Raw genomic sequence first — 18,715 nt, 5'->3', positions numbered from 1 at the left:
GAGGCCCCGCCCGCCGCCCGCCGGGAGAGGAGGGCCGCCCGCCCGCCTGCCCGCCCCGCCCTCGCCTGCCCCGAAATGGCGGCGGGCGCCGCGCGGCAGCTGCCGCCGCAGGAGGACGCCGAGCTGGAGGCGCTGCTGGACAGTGAGCAAGCCGAGGGCGCGCCCCGAGCCGGGCGGCGCCGGGCGCGGCAGGGGCAGCCGCGGGCCCTCGGGGCCGGGCCGGGCCGGGCCGCGGGCCTGGCGCGCGGAGGAGGCCGCCGCTCCCGCGTGGCCCGCCGCGGGCGGGGGCCGGGCCGCCCCGGCGCTTCCCGTGGCCGCGGCGCGCGCGCGCCCGGCCCGAGCGCGGCCCAGGGCCGGAGCGCCGGCGAGGCCGGCAGGGCTGCTGGGCTCGGCGGCGCGGCCCGAGCGCCTCCCCGCCCGCGGCAGCGCCGCTCGGGAAAGGGCGGGGCGCGGCGGCCCGGAGCCGGCCCGGGAGCGAGCGGCGGAGGCGGGCGGCGCTGGGGCCTGTGGAAGCCCCCGGGCCAGCCTTCCCCGAGCGGGCGCCCGCAGGCGCGTTCCCTTCACCCCCGGCGTGGGCGCGCCGGCTGGGCCGCCGGGGGCCGAAGCCGGGCGTCTGGAGGGCGCCCGGGTGGGGAGGCGGCGCCCGCCTTGCGGAGCGGCGCGGGGAGGCTGGCGGGGGGCGCAGCACCGCGCTCCCGGTGGCGGAGTTCACGCCCGCGCCCGGACAAGGCTGCATGGGGGGGCGGAGCGGCTCCGCGAGCAGCGCGGGGCCGGGGGCTGAACCCCGGCTCGTCCTTCCGCCACCCTGCGGGCGGCGCGCTGCTGCCCCTCGCGACGGGCCTCTCCCAGCTGCACATCGGCCCTGCCCGAGGAACGCGCGGGAGCCTCGGAAGAGCCCTGAGGCCGGATCGGTCCCCCGGGCCCAGCCCTCTGTTCACCCAGCGGCCGACCAGCTGCCCGCGGGACGCCCACAAGCAGGACACGAGTGCCGCAGCGCCCGCCCGCCCAGGTGGACTTGGCTTGGCGGGCCGAGTCAGAGTCGGGAGCTTGGTGGAGCTCAGTTGGGAGGAGGCCTTGCAAGGTCACCTTCCCCCTGCTGCGGCAGAGAGGTTGCATTCGGGGAGGGGGGACGGGCAGGAGCTGCGGCCAAGCCAGGTGGGGAGAAATTTGGCTCCTCTGAGCCTGCAGGTGGCCTACAGAGGGCCCCTGCGGTTCTGCCCACTTCGTGGCCTGGGGTTCCCCAGGGGAGCACCTGCCCTCAGGGAATCATAGAATAGTAGGGCTGGAAGGGGCCTACGAGGCCATCGAGTCCAGCCCCCTGCTCAATGCGGGAATCCAAGTCAGAGCATCAAAGAACGGCCTGGCCCTGCCACCGTGTTCGATTTGCCTTCCGGATTTGGGGGAGATGCACACACCCGCTGCTGCGTTCGAATGTTCTCGTGTTATTTATTTGATGTTTCTGTGTCACCAAAGTTCTCTGCCCTACGTAGCTTAAACAAACGTAGGTGCACAATAACAGTGCAGTTGGAGCATAAAACATATGTAGCAGAGCGACAAGACTAAAGCGCATCTTAGCACTTTAAAAAGCCCCCCAGCGTTGCTCCTGCTCTGGAGGCTAACAAACAGGAGCTGGAGTTTTTGCGCCTTTGCTCCGTGCGTTGGCGGAATTGCCCGTGCTTCTCGAATGGCGGCGCCCCCCGCCCTTCAGGCCTCTGTGCAATTCTCACTCCTCTTTCTCTCCATGTCTCGTCAAGGTGCTCTCGATGACTTCGATAAGACCAAGCCAGCCCCTGTGCCCACCCCGCCCCCTCCCACTGATGCTGTTGGGGACAGTAGCAGCTCTGAGAAGTCGCCGGGAGACGCAGCCAAAGTAGGGAAGATGAGATGAGCACCCACCTTAGAGTGGGCGTCAGTCCCCTTTGCCACGTGGCACACGTGGGAAGTGGGGGCAGGGAGGAGAGGGTTCCGAGAACACAGATGCCGGCCTTGCGTGCCTTTGCGCTGGCTCAGTGTGGGCGGGTGGGAGTCGTGTGGGGCTTTGCACACCGGTCTCTACTCCAGAAGGATCTTCCGCTGGGTGTGTTGCTGTCTCCACTCTGTAAGATGGGCATATTAGTGTGGGTAGATGATGGATTATTGTGTGGATGATGGAGGTCGCCACATGGGAACACATCCCTGGCTGGTGAATAACCCCGTTGCCTGCTCTCTTCTGGCGAGCGAGTGGTATTGCCAGGTGAATAGGTAGGGCCATACTCGCGAATTGGGGTGTGTTCTTTTTTGAAAAATAATAGTAGTCTATTTCAACATTTTCCTGTTGTTTTATATAGTATTATTCCCCAGACGTTCCCCTTCGTCTTTCTCCGTTTCCTTCCCTACTCCTGTCTCCCAACAACAACTGATATTAAACAATGCACAGAAAGTAAATAAGTAAATGGCATTTAAATAAGTAAAAAAAAAAGAATGGCAGCAGCTCTTACTTTTTGCTGGGGCTGTTGATGCCCCACCAATGGGCAGGTTGGCTAGACAAAGGTTTTCTGGGCCAGCCCTCCTGTGGTCTCTCAAAGGGAGGCCCATGGTGGCTGTCAGCCGAAAATGAAAGCCAGGGCTGGGCCGAAGCACTCCGCCACCTGCTGACCCACCTCCTCTCCTTCCAGGACTCCCTCTTTGCGTCGCAGGAGAAGTTCTTCCAGGACCTCTTCGACGGTGAGCTGGCCTCGCAGGCCACCGCGGAGTTCGAGAAGGCCATGAAGGAGCTGGCCGAGGAAGAGCCGCACCTGGTGGAGCAGTTCCAGAAGCTCTCGGAGGCGGCAGGCCGAGTCGGTGAGGGGTGATGGGGGCGGGAGCGGGGGCCAGGGCTCTGTCCTTCGCTCGGCTTCTGCCCTGTGGGGAGACTAGTTGACATCTGGACGGCCCCAGCTGGGGAGGTCAGGCGTCGTTATCCGGCGACCAGCTTCTTGCGTTCAGCGGAACCTTCCGGCCCCCCTTCTGGCTCAGTTGTGGCTGAATTCCTAGCCTGCTTTCTTTGCAGAGCGAAGATTTCTCTATATCTGTTAACCACTTTAGGAACTGTTGGCATTTAATTTTAGAATAAATAAACACACGTGAATTGCTGCCACGCGGGGAGGTGAGGGCCGCTGGGTTAGATGGATGTCAAGGCAGGGGTGGGGGGATTAGGCAAATCCATGCAGGGGGAGGGGGTCTGTTAGGGTCTATTAGCCATGATGGTTCCATGGGACCTCTCTGTTCAGTGGCAACCTGTCTCTGTCTACCCACGTGCTGGGGACAAGCAACAAAGAAGGGCTTTTGCTGGGGTGGGAGGCTAAATGGCCCCACCTTGGCCTGATCCAGGAGCGCAGGATGTGGTTCTGGGCTTCTCTCTTGTAGCTGATTTGATTCTTTGCAGGATCAGGTTGTCTTCTGACATACATAAAGTTGCAATCAAAATTATTCAACCCCCATTGCAAACCAGGTTTCTTGACAAAATTTACAGACTTTCAGCTGTTTGCAGTGAACAAATCAAGCAAAAGCAATTGAAGTAGCTCAACACAAGGAATGCTTCAAGTGGTTTCCCCAAATTCAACTGAAAATGCAACTTATAATGACTTCTCCAGTCTCAAAATTATTCAACCCCTTCATGGAAAGCATCTTTAGTAGAGCACCCTTTTGCTGTTATGACCTGCTGCAAATGAGATGCATAGCCAGACATCAGCTCCTGGCAGCGTTCCTGAGGAATCTTAGCCCATTCCTTCTGAGCAATGGCCTCCAGTTCAGTAATATTCTTGGGTTTGCGTGCTGCAACCGCCTTCTTCAAATCCCACCAGTGATTTTCTATGGGGTTCAAGTCAGGTGACTGTGATGGCCACTGTAGAATCTTCCAGGACTTCTTCAGCAACCAAGGCTTGGTGGAGTTTGAGGTATGCTTAGGATCATTGTCCACTGACGCCCAAGCTTCAGCTTCCTCACAGACGGCATGACATTTTCTCCTAGGATTTCCTGATACGTCAGTGAATCCATCTTGCCTTCCACACGCTGCAGGTTTCCAGTGCCAGAGGGTGCAAAGCAGCCCCAGAGCATCACCGAGCCACCACCCTGCTCAACTGTGGGCAGCGTGTTCTTTTCAGCGTGTGCTTCATTCTTCCTCCTCCAGACATACCGCTGATCCATCCGGCCGAAAAGTTCCAGTTTTGTTTCATTTGCTCCACAGAACAGAATCCCAAAACTTCTGTGGCTTATTTATATGATTTTGAGCCGACATTTTGGAGCCGACATTTCTTGTGCTTTTGGGTCAGTAGTGGTGTACGTCTTGGAGTTCTGGCATGGAAACCTTCTGCGTTTAGTACGCGCCTTACTGTACTCACTGAAACCTCAGTGCCTGTTGCCACCAAGTCTTGTGCAGGTCTTTTGCAGTCACTTGAGGGTTTTTCTTAGCCTGCCTTCTCAGAAATCTGGTTGCAGCCGTTGATAGCTTCCTTTTTCTGCCCCGTCCAGGTAGTGTAACCACTGTTCCTTGAGCGCTGAACTTGCGATCTTTGCTTCCTACGGTGTCTCTAGGAACATTCAGTGCCTTTGCTATCTTTTTGTATCCTATCCCTTGTTTGTGAAGGGCGATGATCTCTTCTCTTAACTTTTTGGACCATTCTTTTGACATAGCCATATTTCTAACATGCAGTCACACGTGACACTCAGCAAACCCCTCGCCAGTTCAGGTATGTCATGTGTTCCAGCTCAAGCACACCTGGGGCAACTAATGAAGCCCTTGATTCCTTGCATCAGGTGTGCTTGAGACAACACCTGTTTTGCATATTTCTGCTGTTGTGAGGGATTCTGTTCAGGGGGTTGAATACTTTTGAGACTGGAGAAGTCATTAGAAGTTGCATTTTCAGTTGAATTTGGGGAAACCTCTTGAAGCATTTGTTGTGTTGAGCTATTTCAATTGCTTTTGTTTGATTTGTTCATTGCAAACAGCTGAAAGTCTGTAAATTTTGACAAGAAACCTGATTTGCAATGGGGGTTGAATAATTTTGATTGCAACTGTATACATACATACATATATTTACACACACACATACATATATATATATATATACACACACACACACACACACACATATATATATATATATATATATATATATATAAGCAGAGTAACTTCCTTCAGCAAAATTAATTTTGCCTGGAGTTGAATTGTTGCAGAAATCAGAGTCAGAGAGACCACGGAGTGAAGGAAAAAGAGTTTTTCTTTATTAACGCGCAGGCTTTATGGCTGGAATCACTTCCAAAGAGCCAAAAGCCCCGATTTACATCAGCAAATTGTTTTTATAGATATTGTGACACATAGGAAACGGCTCCTCCTCTCCCTCCTGTGTGGGGTTGCAGTCCCAACATTTCTTCTCCTAGCACCATTGTTTATATCCCAGGAAATGGGTTATAGGGCATGATAAGCAGAGAACAGCAGAGAACGTGATATACAACTCTATGACCTTAGCCTTTGTTGACAAGATAAGAAATTCCTGTGTCTCGTCAGCTTACAAACATATATTTCAGAGAGCAAGAGCTCAGCAAGAACATGAGGCATGAGGCTATTTAGTCTGACCCTCTACATTGCTACTACATTTCCCCCCTTAAATGCATAATTTTATTACAATTATAGCATTTCTGATAAGCGAATGCTCATAATAGTCTGCAAAGCACAATACAAAACTTTTTATAACAGACATATTACTTCATTTCTTGTTGGGCTATTAGAGTGTAGAGGGCGGCAGTTTTACTAGCTGAGACATAAAACAGATTGGTTAAACCGTGTAAAACAAGGCATGCAAAGGCATAACAGTACCCCTATGAACAACACTGGTAGAATTAGGATGAACAATGCTTTAAGCCAGCTAAAATTTGGGAGCCAAGAGGTTAACTAATTTAGCCAATTGTTTTGTCCCATTGTTATGTCAGCTACTATATTATGCAGGTTATTGATTTGAACATCTACAGCATTACTATTATCAGTCAAATTTAAACAACAAAGCGTTTGGTGTACTTCACAGCTTAAATGATGGAGGAGAAAGAGATTAAAAAAAGCCTGTTTGTAGATATATCTCTTGGCAAACAAAAATGTTCTACTTCCGTGATGTTAGCCAGGTGAAGCCAGTAATTATCAGCAAGTCGTTGGGACAGACTTCCCCCTCCAGGGGCAGACCCCCCTTTAGTACACGTTATTAAAAAAAACACAACACTACTACTACAACCTGCATGTTTTGTTTTCTTTGGGATCTGACCGTACGCTGGGCAGCTATCACCTGGCTAGCTGCAGTAGGGTCTAGTCCCCTTCTTCAATTCTCTCCAGTTGCAGGTCTGACCGTATGCTAGGTGGGCGGTCTCCAGGTGTGCCCACAGTAGGGTCTAGCCTGAGTTTTCTTACTGTTTCTTTAGAATGACTTTTAAAGGATTTTCAGCTACAGTCCACTTTCCCCTTTGCTTTCTTGACTCGTGTCCAATGTATCCAGGGTTTAATTTCAGCTACCTTCACGGCTGTGGGGGTGGAAAGTATGACAGTTTTTGGTCCTCTCCACTTGGGAGTTAAAGGGCTATTTTTCACTTTTTAACCCATACTTCATCTCTTGGTTGGAAAGGATGAACTTCTGTGATGGGAATTGGGGCCTATTTTCTAAGACAAAACGATGCTGGGCTTGAAGAACTTCACCCAGTGTTTGGACTTCTTGTTTAAGGCTAACGTTTGCTTGCTCTTGATGCCGCTCTAGTGTCAATCATGAAGTCAATGTCACGGCCCCTCACAGTGGCGGTGACTAGGGGTTCCCCGGGGCTGAGATTAAGGGGGCCCGGTTTGTCTTATTTTAGACTTTTGGCTTTAGCCACTTTAATGAAGGGGGCTTCTTTATACATTTTTATAGACCCCTGCTTTTGCCAGTTTGGTTGCCAACCAAGCTGTTTCCTCCCTCGCCCATTCTGGCCCCTTTGGTTCTCTTCTTTGTGTATTTGATTCATTTTATTTGGGCATTCATGCCACCAATGTCTGTCTTGTCCACACTGGGCACGCTGGTTCTTTCTTAAGAATCCTCTGCTTCTTCTGGGTCGTCTTCTATTTTTTCGTCTACGTCTTCTTGGGCCTCTGGGTCGAGGGGGGTATACTGGCGATAGGCATTTAAAAGACGCTCTAAGTACGCGCTGGGGCCTCGGTGGCACCTTGCAGCACTTTAGACACCTTGGTCATATTAACTGACTTATTCATACCTGCCCTCATGGCTTTTAACAGCAGGGTTTTATACTGGGTGAGGCGTTCTAGCCCCGCTTGTGTGTTGGGAAAGAGAAATCTCTCTCTCCCTCTCTTGCTTTTTTTCTCTTGCTTTCTTTCTCTTGCTGATCTGCCTGTATTGCAGATCATGTTTTAAACTTTTTATATAAAACTCTCCGCTCCATGCACCAGCCTTGTCTCTTTATTTGTCTTTTTTGCAAGTTAAACTCACTTACTTAAACCTTTCTGCCCTACACTAGTCCCAATGACGCACATTTGGGATAGGCTCTTCTTCTTCTAGTTACATTTTCTCATCTTAAAGAACTATTACATTATTGTGGCTACTTTACCACCAGGTAATAAGCTCTAGGCATAATCAGCTGCTTCCAGTTCACCCTGGGGGCAACTATGGCCACGCTTTTTCTCTACAAATGTTCTTTCTCTTTGCCTCTTGCCTGCTCTTTCTTCTTTTTTTTCCTCTTCTCTATCTGTCTGCCACTTTCTCTATTTCTCTGTCTTTCTCTACTTGTTTCTGTCTTTCTCTACTTGTCTTTGTGTTTTCTCTTGTCAACCATTGGGAACCACACTCAGTATCATTTGGAGTTGCAACTAACACTAATCTGCAAATATCACATATATTTTATGATAGCTAAGAAATCATAAAATACAACAAACTTTTTTTGCAATTTAACACAATGAATGGAAACACTTCTTGCATGGTAGGGCATGATGGAGCAGATCCAGCAATTAGGGGGGGAAAGCTCTCGGGGCTATCTATCACTAGACAAGCTAGCCAGGGATTTACAATATTACACACACACACACACCTCTTTTCTTCTCTTCTCCCTCAACCTGGTACACGAAAGCAAAGTGCCGAAACGCAGGACGCTGGGGGGTGATGGGCATCGCCTTATACTTGCATTTTTCAGGCAGCCATTAATCTTCTTCGGGGAGGCGGTGGGGTGATTTGCAGGACTTCAAAGGCAAGCTTTCCAGTTTGTTTGTATTTGTAAATCCCAGGCTTAAAACAGGACACGATGAGGTACAGGGCAGCCAAATCTTTGCTTTGGCACGGGCAACAAATAACTCAGGTCAGCTTTCTTCGCTGGGGTCTCAAACAGGAAAACAGTCTTAATTTAAAGTTGTAACATTACTGACAGCGTCAGCTAGCCAGCTACACAGATCTCACTGTTTTTTTTTTAAGACAGTTACTCCAATATCTTCTTTTCTTCTCAATCAGGTTGGGTCTCCCAGCTTACACAGTTTATTGCAGCTTCCAGGAGCATGGTAGTAGCGTGATTTTGGCTTGGCTAGGAACATGCTGTTTGGTTTCTTGGTCTCTTCAGCACACACACTCAGGCAGTCTAACACTGGACACTCGAATCAGTGAGATTTCTTTATTGCAGGGAATCCCACGGCAAAAGCTTAATGGTTACGCTCTTCATAAATCATGTAGCTGATGGTCAGTATCTACAGGCTCTATGAAATTCCAGGACAGTTCAAAGCTAAACATGGTTACCTTGACAGAGATCTTCAACATGGTCTTTCCTCTCCATTCTGCCTTGGGACTGTCCTGTGGCACACTTTCCACTTGAAGAGGGGTCTAGCCTGTGCCCTGGGGGCTGATTCTTCATTTTTACTCTATTTTGCGCCTTTATCTTTTGGGTCTTCATTTTCAGTTTCTATTTCTTAGGGATTTCATCCCAGTTAGGCGAGGTGATGATGTTGCACAACTCAGAACGTTGTGGGCAATTCTCCTGCCTTCCTTCCAGGCGCACTAGGCTAACAGCTACTTCTTCGGCCTCACACTCCCACACTTCGTTAAAAGCCAGGCTGTCCTGCAACATTTCTCTAATTAACAGCCTCAGATCTTATTGTTTTTTTTTCCTCTCAGCTCGGCCTTGAGCTTTTTTGCTGTTTCCTCTCTCTATTCTGAATCCTTAATTTTTTTTTTTAACATACATCTCAAGGGGGTGCAAGTCTTGCTTCCCCCACCTCCCATAGCCTCCCACTTAAGATGAAGACGGACACAAAGAGGGAAGGGGATTGGTCAGTGAGTAGGGGGTCTCACTGGCCGACACAAGAGGACTTTTCACACCACGCACTTTGCTACTGGCCTGGGCACCCGGACGGTCGACGGTATGCGACAGGAACCGCAGTAGCCACTCACACAATTTTTCATCACTTCATTTATACGTTCCTGCCGCCCGCTATCCCACTGTTCCACTAGAGCGAAGCAGTTTCCTCAGCGCCTTGCTGAGTACTAGTGCCTGCTCGGGGAGTGATCAAGTCCCCCTTCCACCCCAACTGGGTGGGTTCCCCTTGTATACGTATACTTACACTGGCCTTTCTCCTAAAGGCGGGGCCCTCTTTTAACTCCATATACTTGCTTTTCTCCTAAAGGCTTCAATGTGGGTTTCAACTCAATTGCAGCTGCATTATGGGCAGGGCTCAAGTTCCTTCCTCCACTTCCCAAGGGTCTCTTGACGCGCACAGCCGTTCGGGCAGTCCCGGCGCAGGCTTTCTCCCGTTCACCCGACAAAAAGGTCGGTGGCGCCAAGAAAGAGAGGCGTGCGCCAAGCTCTCCCTCCCGGTGCGGCGATTAAGAGCAGGCAACTGCCACCTCTCTGTCTCAGTGCCTGCCACAATCTGAGTCACGGCACCATTTATGTTGCAGAAATCAGAGTCAGAGAGACCACGGAGTGAAGGAAAAAGAGTTTTTCTTTATTAACGCGCGGGCTTTATGGATGGAATCACTTCCAAAGAGCCAAAAGCCCCGATTTACATCAGCAGATTGTTTTTATAGATATAATGACACATAGGAAACGGCTCCTCCTCTCCCTCCCGTGTGAGGTTGCAGTCCTCAACATTTCTTCTCCTAGCACCATTGTTTATATCCCAGGAAATGGGTTATAGGGCATGATAAGCAGAGAACAGCAGAGAACTTGATATACAACTCTGTGACCTTAGCCTTTGTTGACAAGATAAGAAATTCCTGTGTCTCGTCAGCTTACAAACATATATTTCAGAGAGCAAGAGCTCAGCAAGAACATGAGGCTACTTAGTCTGACCCTCTACATTGCTACTACAGAATAAAGCTGGCTGAGGTTGCTGTTAGAAAAATGCATTAATTCACAATTAAGGTATTTTGGATATGCGGTGGGAGTAGGTGCGTGTCTTTGTATGTTTCTTTAGAAAGAGGCTCCTTCAAAGTGACAATGAAAAATGACAATGCATGTCAGCTGTGATATATACTCTTTCTTAACACACAGTGGATAGATCAGTCTCCCAACCAGACAGTGATAAGGCAGTGTGGAAACTGCTGGTGTTAAGAATGTTTATCTCATATGACTAAACTCAGCTTTACAGCATTTTCTGATGTTTAAAAATGTCTCAGTTTGTGATGTTTAAACATCACTTTGTGATGTCTAAAGAGCCTCTTCTATTTAGTTAATTTTAAAATTTTGATTTAGGTATTTTTAGACTTCTTTCCAGGCCCGGGGCCCTCCCAAGGCAATTCACAATGAAAGGCATAAGAACAATATAAATCATAAAACTGTACCCACCTAGCATAATACAGAGATAGAACCATGGCAGGGAAAATTATACACTGGCAGCTTTATGCAGGTAAAAGCAGATTGGAATAGCCAAATTGTTAAGACCCATTTAAAAACTGCCGGGGCGGGGGGAACCAAACCCTGAACCCACGGTGACTCTCAGTAATAAAAATATTCAATGGGTATAATTTCCGACAACGCATCGTGAAACACAGGCAGGACCAAAAATGCTGTATAGAAGTTGGATACCCTGTTTGTGTAAAGGGAGGGAGCTCTTGCAAGTCCAGCTAGCCTCCCTCACTTGGCCTGCCGGTTCTTTGCCTCTATTTTATGTACTTGCTACGTTTTCATCCTACTTTGCAGACAGTGATTGTCTCCCAGTGGGGCTCCCATCTGTCAGAAAGAGAGGTAGGCCCTGCCCTCAGGCGTACAGCTAAAATGACGGGACACACAAGGGGAGGGGAGGGAGAACTGGGAGCCTTTGAATGCCCTTTGGGCCAGGCTGATTCTCCCTTGCTGGAGCTCTTGCTTCACTGAGGCTCTTTCTCGTCAAACCCAGGTGAGGCAGTGGCTGTTCTGAATCAGGGCCTGGGCACAGTAATGGACTGGATGAGGGCCAATAAACTGAAACTCAGTCCAGACAAGATGGAGGTGCTGTTAGTGGGTGGTTTGTCTGCCTGGTTAGGTGACATTCCACCTGTTCTGGAGGGGGTTGCAGTCCCCCTAAAAGATCTCGTTCGTAGTTTGGGGGTGCTCTTGGACCCAGAACTGTCACTTGAGGCACAGGTGAACTCAGTGACACGGAGCACTTTTTATCAGCTTAGGCTGGTATACCAACTACACCCTTATCTGGACAGAGAGAGCCTAGCTACAGTTATCCATGCTCTGATAACTTCTAGTCTGGATCGCTGCAATGCGTTATATGTGGGGCTGCCTTTGAAAACGGTCCGGAAACTTCAGCTGCTCCAAAATAGGGCAGCAAGACTGTTAACAGGGACTGGCCAACGAGCTCATATTACGCCGGTACTTTTTCAGCTGCACTGGCTGCTAGTCCATTTCCAGGCCCAATTCAAAGTGCTGGTATTAACATTCAAAGCCCTTAACGGCTTGGGGCCAGGTTATCTGAAGGGTCGCCTCCTCCCATATGTGCCTGCCCGGACCTTAAGATCATCCTCAGCGGCCCTTCTCCGAGAGACCCTGCCAAAGGAAGTGAGGCGAGTGGCCACTAGGAGGAGGGCCTTTTCTGCTGCGGCACCCGGCTGTGGAATGAGCTCCCTAGTGAGGTTCGCCTGGCACCTACGTTGTATTCTTCCCGGTGCCAGGTGAAGACCTTTTTATTTTCCCAGGCATTTTAGCCTTTTAGACTTTTAGCTTTGCTATTTTAAATCTGGATTTTAAATCCCTGCATTGCAGCTAGGTTTTATTCTGGTTGTATTGTTTACTGCGGTTTTAATGTTCTATATACTTTGTATTGTTTTGTTGTGTGCGCTTTGGTTTTAATTTTTGTGAACCACTCAGAGCTTTGGCTGTTGGGCAGTATAGAAATGAAATAAATAAAATAAATTGTTCCCGTAGCCAGCAGCAGCCATGCCCTTTCCCCTTCCCTCTGCAGTTCTGGCACAGCGACTATCAGCCGGAGACTCTTGAGTGTCGTTTCTGGCAGGGCGGGGGAAGCGAGCTCCCGGCAACGGCGCCTTCTCTGGCCGGGCCAGCCTCTCTTGCTTGCCTGGGCTTTGGGGGCAGTGACAAGAACAGCACTGCTCTGGAGAAGCCGCTCGCTTCAGTGTGCCAGATTCTTGGGCTCCGTGGCCTGCCTGTAGCCACTTCTGTGGGCCCTTTGCAGCATTCCCCATGTGGTTCTTGAAGGGTGGCCTCTTCCATAACGGCGTCTCCCTCCCCTTTGCAGGAAGTGACCCCGGCTCCCAGCAGGAGTTTACCTCCTGCCTGAAAGAGACGCTCAGCGGCTTGGCCAAGAACGCCAACGACCTGCAGGTGAGCGCCCGCCAGGGCAGAGGAGTGGAGTGCTGCCTGGTTCCTGGCCCTGGCAGCAGAGGTGTTGAGCCCGGCCCGCTGGGGCCCCAGTCCAGCCCTCGCGTGTTTCCCCAGGTGCCCCCAACTCCTTTCCCCCAGCCACCGACCGTCGTGTGGCTTCCTGGCTTTGCGCCATTTTGAATGGTGGAGATGCTGCTCCTCAGGCTCTGCTACTGTGACATACTGGTCTTTGGGCCTTGCTCCCTTCGCCTTTGTCCGGCCCACATGGGAACGTGGGCCCGAGAGCTCCTCCGGAACAGAATTTGGCCCATGGGCGGAAAGAGGTTTGCCACCTCAGGACTCAGGGGCTGGCTGTGGGGGCCTGGAGCCCTCTCCTGCCTCCCCGAGCCCTCCCTCCCTCCGGATCGCAAGCGGCCACCGGCCTCCCCTTCCCCTCTGTCCTGGGTTTGTGGACAGAGACGGAGCTCCATGCTCCACAGGGACTAACAACCTCCGGATCAGGGGCGGGGGGGCTGTAGCCCTCCAGGGGTGGTTGGACTGTGACTCCCATCAGCCCCAGCGAGCATGGCCAAGGGGGAGGGGTGATGGGAGTTTCCGTTCAACCATCTTTGGAGGACCGCATACTGCCCAGCCCTGCGGCAGACGTATCCAGAGCAGAAGCAGGTCCAGACAGCGCAAGTCCTGGTTCCAGCCGCAGTGGCCCCTGAATGCTGGGCGGCGCTTCCCCAGGACCGGCCCAGGGGCATCTCGTGGCAGGGAAGGGCTGCTGGGGAGCGGGCCTAGGAGCAGGCTGTGAGGCCCGGGGCGCCCCAGGCCTCCCTTGGGCCGGCTTCCGTGACTGGTGTGCCCTGATCTCTCCCTCTGCAGAACTCCAGTGTGTCAGAGGCGGAGCTGGCAAACACCATGGAGGGCCTGGGCCTGGAGGAGGGCAGTGGCGAAGGGAGCCTCCTGCCCGTCATGCAGAGCATCATGCAGAACCTGCTTTCGAAGGACGTGCTCTACCCCTCCCTCAAGGAGATCACGGAGAAGGTGTGGCGGCAGGATTGCCCGCGGCCGGCCCAGGCGGGCGGGGGGCGTCTATTCCAGCATCCTCTTCCTCACAGTGCCCAGCCAGAGGGCTGCAGGCCACTCCCCCTGTTGTTCCCCAGCCTCTGATCCTGCGGGTAGCATGTAGCCCTCATGCCTAGTAGCCATTGAAAGCCTGGTCCTTTGCGCAGCGGTCGAATCCTCTTTCAAGGCATACCAGACCTTGCGGCAGGGACTTCTGTAGGTTGGCTTTGTGTTGCAGGAAGGACTTGTTTTGTCTGTCCTGAATCTCCTGCCATTCAGCTTCATGGCATGACCCGCATTGGGTTCTAGTGAGAGAGGAAAGAAACCGTCTCTCTGTAAGGTTCTCCACACCAGGCACCATTTTAGACACTTCTGTCATGTCCTCCTTTATTCACCTTTTTTTATAAAGGTGAACAGGCCCAAATGTTGTAACTTTTCCTTGTAAACGAGTTGTTCCAATGCCTTGATCATTTTAGTTGCCTTTTCTTTTATGTTTAAGAACATAAGAACCATGCTGGATTAGACCCAGGGTCCATCTAGTCCAGCATTCTGTTCGTACATTGGCCCACCAGCTGCCACAGGAAACCCGTAAGCAGGACACAAGTGCAACAGCACCCTCCCATCCATGTTCCCCAGCAACTGATGTACATAGGCTCGCTGCCTCTGATCCTGGAGGGAACACAGCCTTCAGGACTAGTAGCCATGGACAGCCTTCTCCTCCTGGAATTTGTCTAATACCCTTTTAAAGCCATCCAAATTGGTGGCCATCTCTACATCCTGTGGTAGCGAATTCCACAGTTTATGTGCTGTGTGAAGAAGTCCTTCCTTTGATCTGTCCTGACTCTCCCACCAACCAGCTTCATGGGATGACTCCATCAGATTCTAGCATTATGAGAGAGGGAATGTCTCCCTCTGCACATTCTCTACACCATGCCTAATTCTTCACACCTGTATCATGTTCCTGCTTGCCCTCTTTTTTTCCAAGCTAAGCAATCCCAGCTGTTGTAACCTCTCATATGGGAGATGCTCCAGCCCCTTGATCATTTTTGTTGCCCTTTTCTGCACTTTTTCCACCTCTGCAATATCCTTTTTCAGGTGTGGTGACCAGAACTGTATGCAGTATTCCAAGTGTGATTGCACCATAGATTTATGTAGGGGCAGTATGATATTTATTTCTGGCCTCTGATTCCATAACTGCTAAGTTTGCTCAGGAGTCTTTGGTGAGGGACTTTGTCAAAAGCCTTTTGGAAGTCCAGGTAAACAATATCTACTGGATCACCCCTGTCTACATGTCTATTGACACTCTCAAAGAACTCGAAAAGGTTGGTGGGGCTGGAGCTACCTTTTTTAATTTTTTCCCCAATTTTCTATTGTGGATTTTAATAAAACAGACCGAAAACATAACAAAACCAATAAATAAATATTATACAACATCGTGTTCTAAAATCCTCAGATTCAAATATTACAATATTCAAGAAAGAAAGAAAAGGAAAAAATAGTTCACACATAAACTTCAGTAAAAGCAGACCAAATGTCCACATATAAGTCCATCTGCAAGTTACACCTATATACCACTCTTTCAAATGTTGCTAGTGTTGTTCAGTCTTCAGTCCATTGCGTTATAGGTGGTGAGCTTTTATCATTCCAATAACATAGTATCGGTCTTTGGCAAACAAAAGGGCACGAAAAATCCATTTATGCTGACCATTTGTTACATTCCAAGAAGCAGGTACGTGATTTAAAAGAACATTTACATCAGTAAATATTAAGGAGCTTTCCAATACAACATTTATCTGTATAGTAACTTCCTCCCAAAAGGAGGCAACCATTGGGCATTTCCGAGGCAGGAGTCACCTTTGCGGAAGCCGTGCTGATACTTTTTTAGCAGGGCTTGTCCTTCTATATGCTCGCTAATTTTATCTTCAATAATACTTTCGACCAATTTACCCGGAATGGATGTTAAGCTAACCGGCCTGTAATTTCCTGGATCCCCCCTGGATCCCGTTTTGGAAATTTGAACAGATGCAGAAAAGGGCAACCAAAATGGTCAGGGAGTTGGAGCAACTGCCCTACAAGGGAAGCAGGCAAGTGGTCTCACGGGTGGCTCTGGGGCACCTTGGCCCCCTTCTCCCACCATTGCAGCAGCTCACCATGTCGCTTTTCTGCTTCTCCCTCCCTCCTTCCCTCTCACCAGTATCCAGAGTGGCTGCAGAGCCACCGAGACTCCTTGCCCAAGGAGCAGTATGAGAAGTACCAGGAGCAACACAGCATCATGGGTAAAATCTGTGAGCAGTTTGAGGCGGAGCAGCCCACGGATGGCGACACCGAGCACAAAGCCCGCTTCGAAACAGTCTTGGACCTGATGCAGCAGGTGAGGATGTCAGGAGGCCACGGGGTAGGCAAGTCGAGCTCGTGTGTATGTTACTGTATTTACTTAAAAGGGTTCTGTCCCGCCTGTCCTATGCAACACACCCAGGTGGTGTACAACAGTAAAGCTACAAAATAAATGGCCTTTGTTTTAACTGGAATGTATAAATGAGCAGGCTGAAAACTAAGTTGACTGTGGGCCTATGCTGATGCGGCTCTTGTCTGACTGCCCCCCAGCTGCAGGACCTGGGACACCCTCCTAAGGAACTGGCCGGAGAAACGGTAAGTCAGGCAATGGGCTCCTCCCGCCTTCTGCTCTGTGATGCAGGGTCGATGGTTCGGAGTTCTTTAGAAATTGGAGCGACATTCTTGCTGGCAGGAGAGCGAGGCTGGGCATTTCAGAAAGGTCCCCTGAGATGCAGCCGCTGAGTGGGCGGACCTTTGCGGGCAGATGTGCCTACCCCACCCCACTGCTCCTGCCTGGGCTTTTTCTGCATCCCGAGAAGGCAGGTCCCACTGGGTGGGGCTGTGTGTGGTGTGCCAGGCTCTCTCTGTCCGGCTAGCTCATGTCCCCTCCCTCTCCCTCCTTCCTCATCCAGCCACCCGGCCTGAACTTTGACCTGGAAGGACTGAATCTGCCAGAGGCTGCCAGCACGGGAGACCAGTGCCGGATCATGTGACCCCTCCACCCACGCCGACTGAACAGAGGAACACGCGGGCGGCGGACGCCAGGAGGGGAGTTGCTGCAGGGTGGCTTTTTTGTTTTGGTTTTCTGAAATCGCCAGGTGCCTAAAGGGGCCAGGCTGACGCTGTGCGCGTATGATGTGCGGTTTTATATGCATCCGGGCAAGGGGCTGAAACGGGCCTGAGGGGCTCTGTGGCTGCTGCCCTGCAGGCTCCGCCCCGCTGCTGTCCCCCAGCACCTCGAAAGGCGTCCCTGGGCTCGATGCATCTGGAGGCCAGGCTGGACTCATGGACGGACCAGGCTCAGCTGGGGGGTTGCTGGTGTCCAGCTGGCTCTTGATGGAGCAAGCCAGATGGGGGGCTGCTGTCTGGCAGGCAAAGGGAGGGGAGGAGAAGGCGCCTGCAGAGCAAATGCCCCATTGGCCGTGGCAGTGGCGATGGGTCTGCAATTGTGGTAGGGGTGGGGCTCTGGGGGTGTTGGGTGGGTGTGGCGCTGCTGCCACGGGCAGCAGGTGCCGCTGGCTGCATCTGCTATTTCTGGGGACCCAACTCAGTAGGCGCTGGACCAAAATCTCCTCCTGACAGGGCCTTGAACCAGCAGGAGGGAATAGGGTCCCAGTGGCACACACGGCTCGCCCACCCTGCCCGCCTGGGGCTGAGGCGACGGCCACCCCAGCTGACGGGCTACACGGCCCTGCCCTTGGCCATTCCTGCTCAGTGCAGAACCAGCTGCCTTTGGGACCCAGCTTTTCCTCGCTGCTGCTGCTTTTACATCTCCCCCCGCCCTGTCACGTCAACACTACACCTTTCTTGGCCGTGCCTGCACTGAGAGGCTACTGGGGTGGAATCTGCTGCTGCTCGTTAGGCTTAGTGGAGTGCCTTGGAAAGTGGGCTTCACGCGGGCGGGGGGGAGGCAGCGCGTGAGGGCAGCTGGATGGGTGTCTTCTCTCTGCCAGAGCTGCGGGACTGGGGAGCTAAGTCCAGTGCTGGATTTCTCGCTCCTTCCCTGGCTGGGACCGGCAGAACTTTGTGGGATTTTTGGTGAGGCTAATTATTCAAATAAAGATGGACGGTTATCCTTTGATCTCTTTTGCTTCTCTGCCTTTTCCTTGACTGAAATGGGGGAATTGTGTGTGGGTGTGTAAGTAGTCTTTGTGCCAGGGGTGAAGTCCATACCTCTGGTATCAATCATAAGCACGTATGGGGGTAAGCAAGCAAATCAGTAGGCCCCAGTGGACTCAGAGCTTGCTTCCGAGTAAACAGACGAAGGAATACACTCTTGGTCTGTCATCCTCCTCCTAACCACTGTCCATTGGGTGAATCGTTGGCGCATATATTTTCAAGGGTTGCCAAGTGCCCGGAAGTCAAAACCCACAATGGTGCAGCCTGCTCCTGTGTGTCTGACAGAAGTTTAACCTGGAGCCACAAGAGAGGAAGCTCCTCCCAATCCTGCAGTTGTGAGCCTGGTTTCCTGCTGCAGATGGCAAGAGTGGGCAGCTCCTGTTCCTGATCTGGTCACTTTTAAATGCCTTACCAAGAAGTGGAGTTTATTTGCTCACTGACTGGGTACTTAATAAGGTGTTGATACTGGTGTATGCAATGTATTAATTAGTTATGGGGCATGACTCCCAACAGTATTTTTTTTTTCATAACAAAAGGTTTAAAAATAAATGAGCAGGGAGGAGAGAGACGTTCTGCACATCCTCAGAAGCTCTTTTTCTCATGGATGATGGGGTGGGTGAGGGAGGGCTTTCGGGGTAGGGCTGACCCTCTGGCTAGCGTCCTAGAGACAAAGATGTGGCACACCCAGAGACGTTGCTTC

General features: G+C 51.5%; 1 protein-coding gene across 1 annotated transcript; it reads left to right on the top strand.

The window, feature by feature from the left end:
- The first annotated feature begins 57 nt into the window (after positions 1–57).
- PEX19 (peroxisomal biogenesis factor 19) lies at positions 58–17,982 on the top strand. The gene is made up of 8 exons (XM_084823552.1): positions 58–142; positions 1,755–1,870; positions 2,655–2,820; positions 12,707–12,792; positions 13,660–13,821; positions 16,037–16,213; positions 16,447–16,491; positions 16,809–17,982. The coding sequence occupies exons 1-8, from the start codon at positions 76–78 to the stop codon at positions 16,887–16,889; spliced, it is 900 nt and encodes a 299-aa protein (XP_084679678.1). The 5' UTR covers positions 58–75; the 3' UTR covers positions 16,890–17,982.
- The last annotated feature ends 733 nt before the right edge of the window (positions 17,983–18,715 follow it).

Source organism: Heloderma suspectum, chromosome 17 (assembly GCF_057233095.1).
Source record: "Heloderma suspectum isolate Gila_16-S chromosome 17, 16-S_ref, whole genome shotgun sequence".
NCBI lineage: Eukaryota > Metazoa > Chordata > Lepidosauria > Squamata > Helodermatidae > Heloderma > Heloderma suspectum.
The sequence above is the reverse complement of the archived record's forward strand: the minus strand, read 5'-3'. Positions and strand labels throughout refer to the sequence as shown.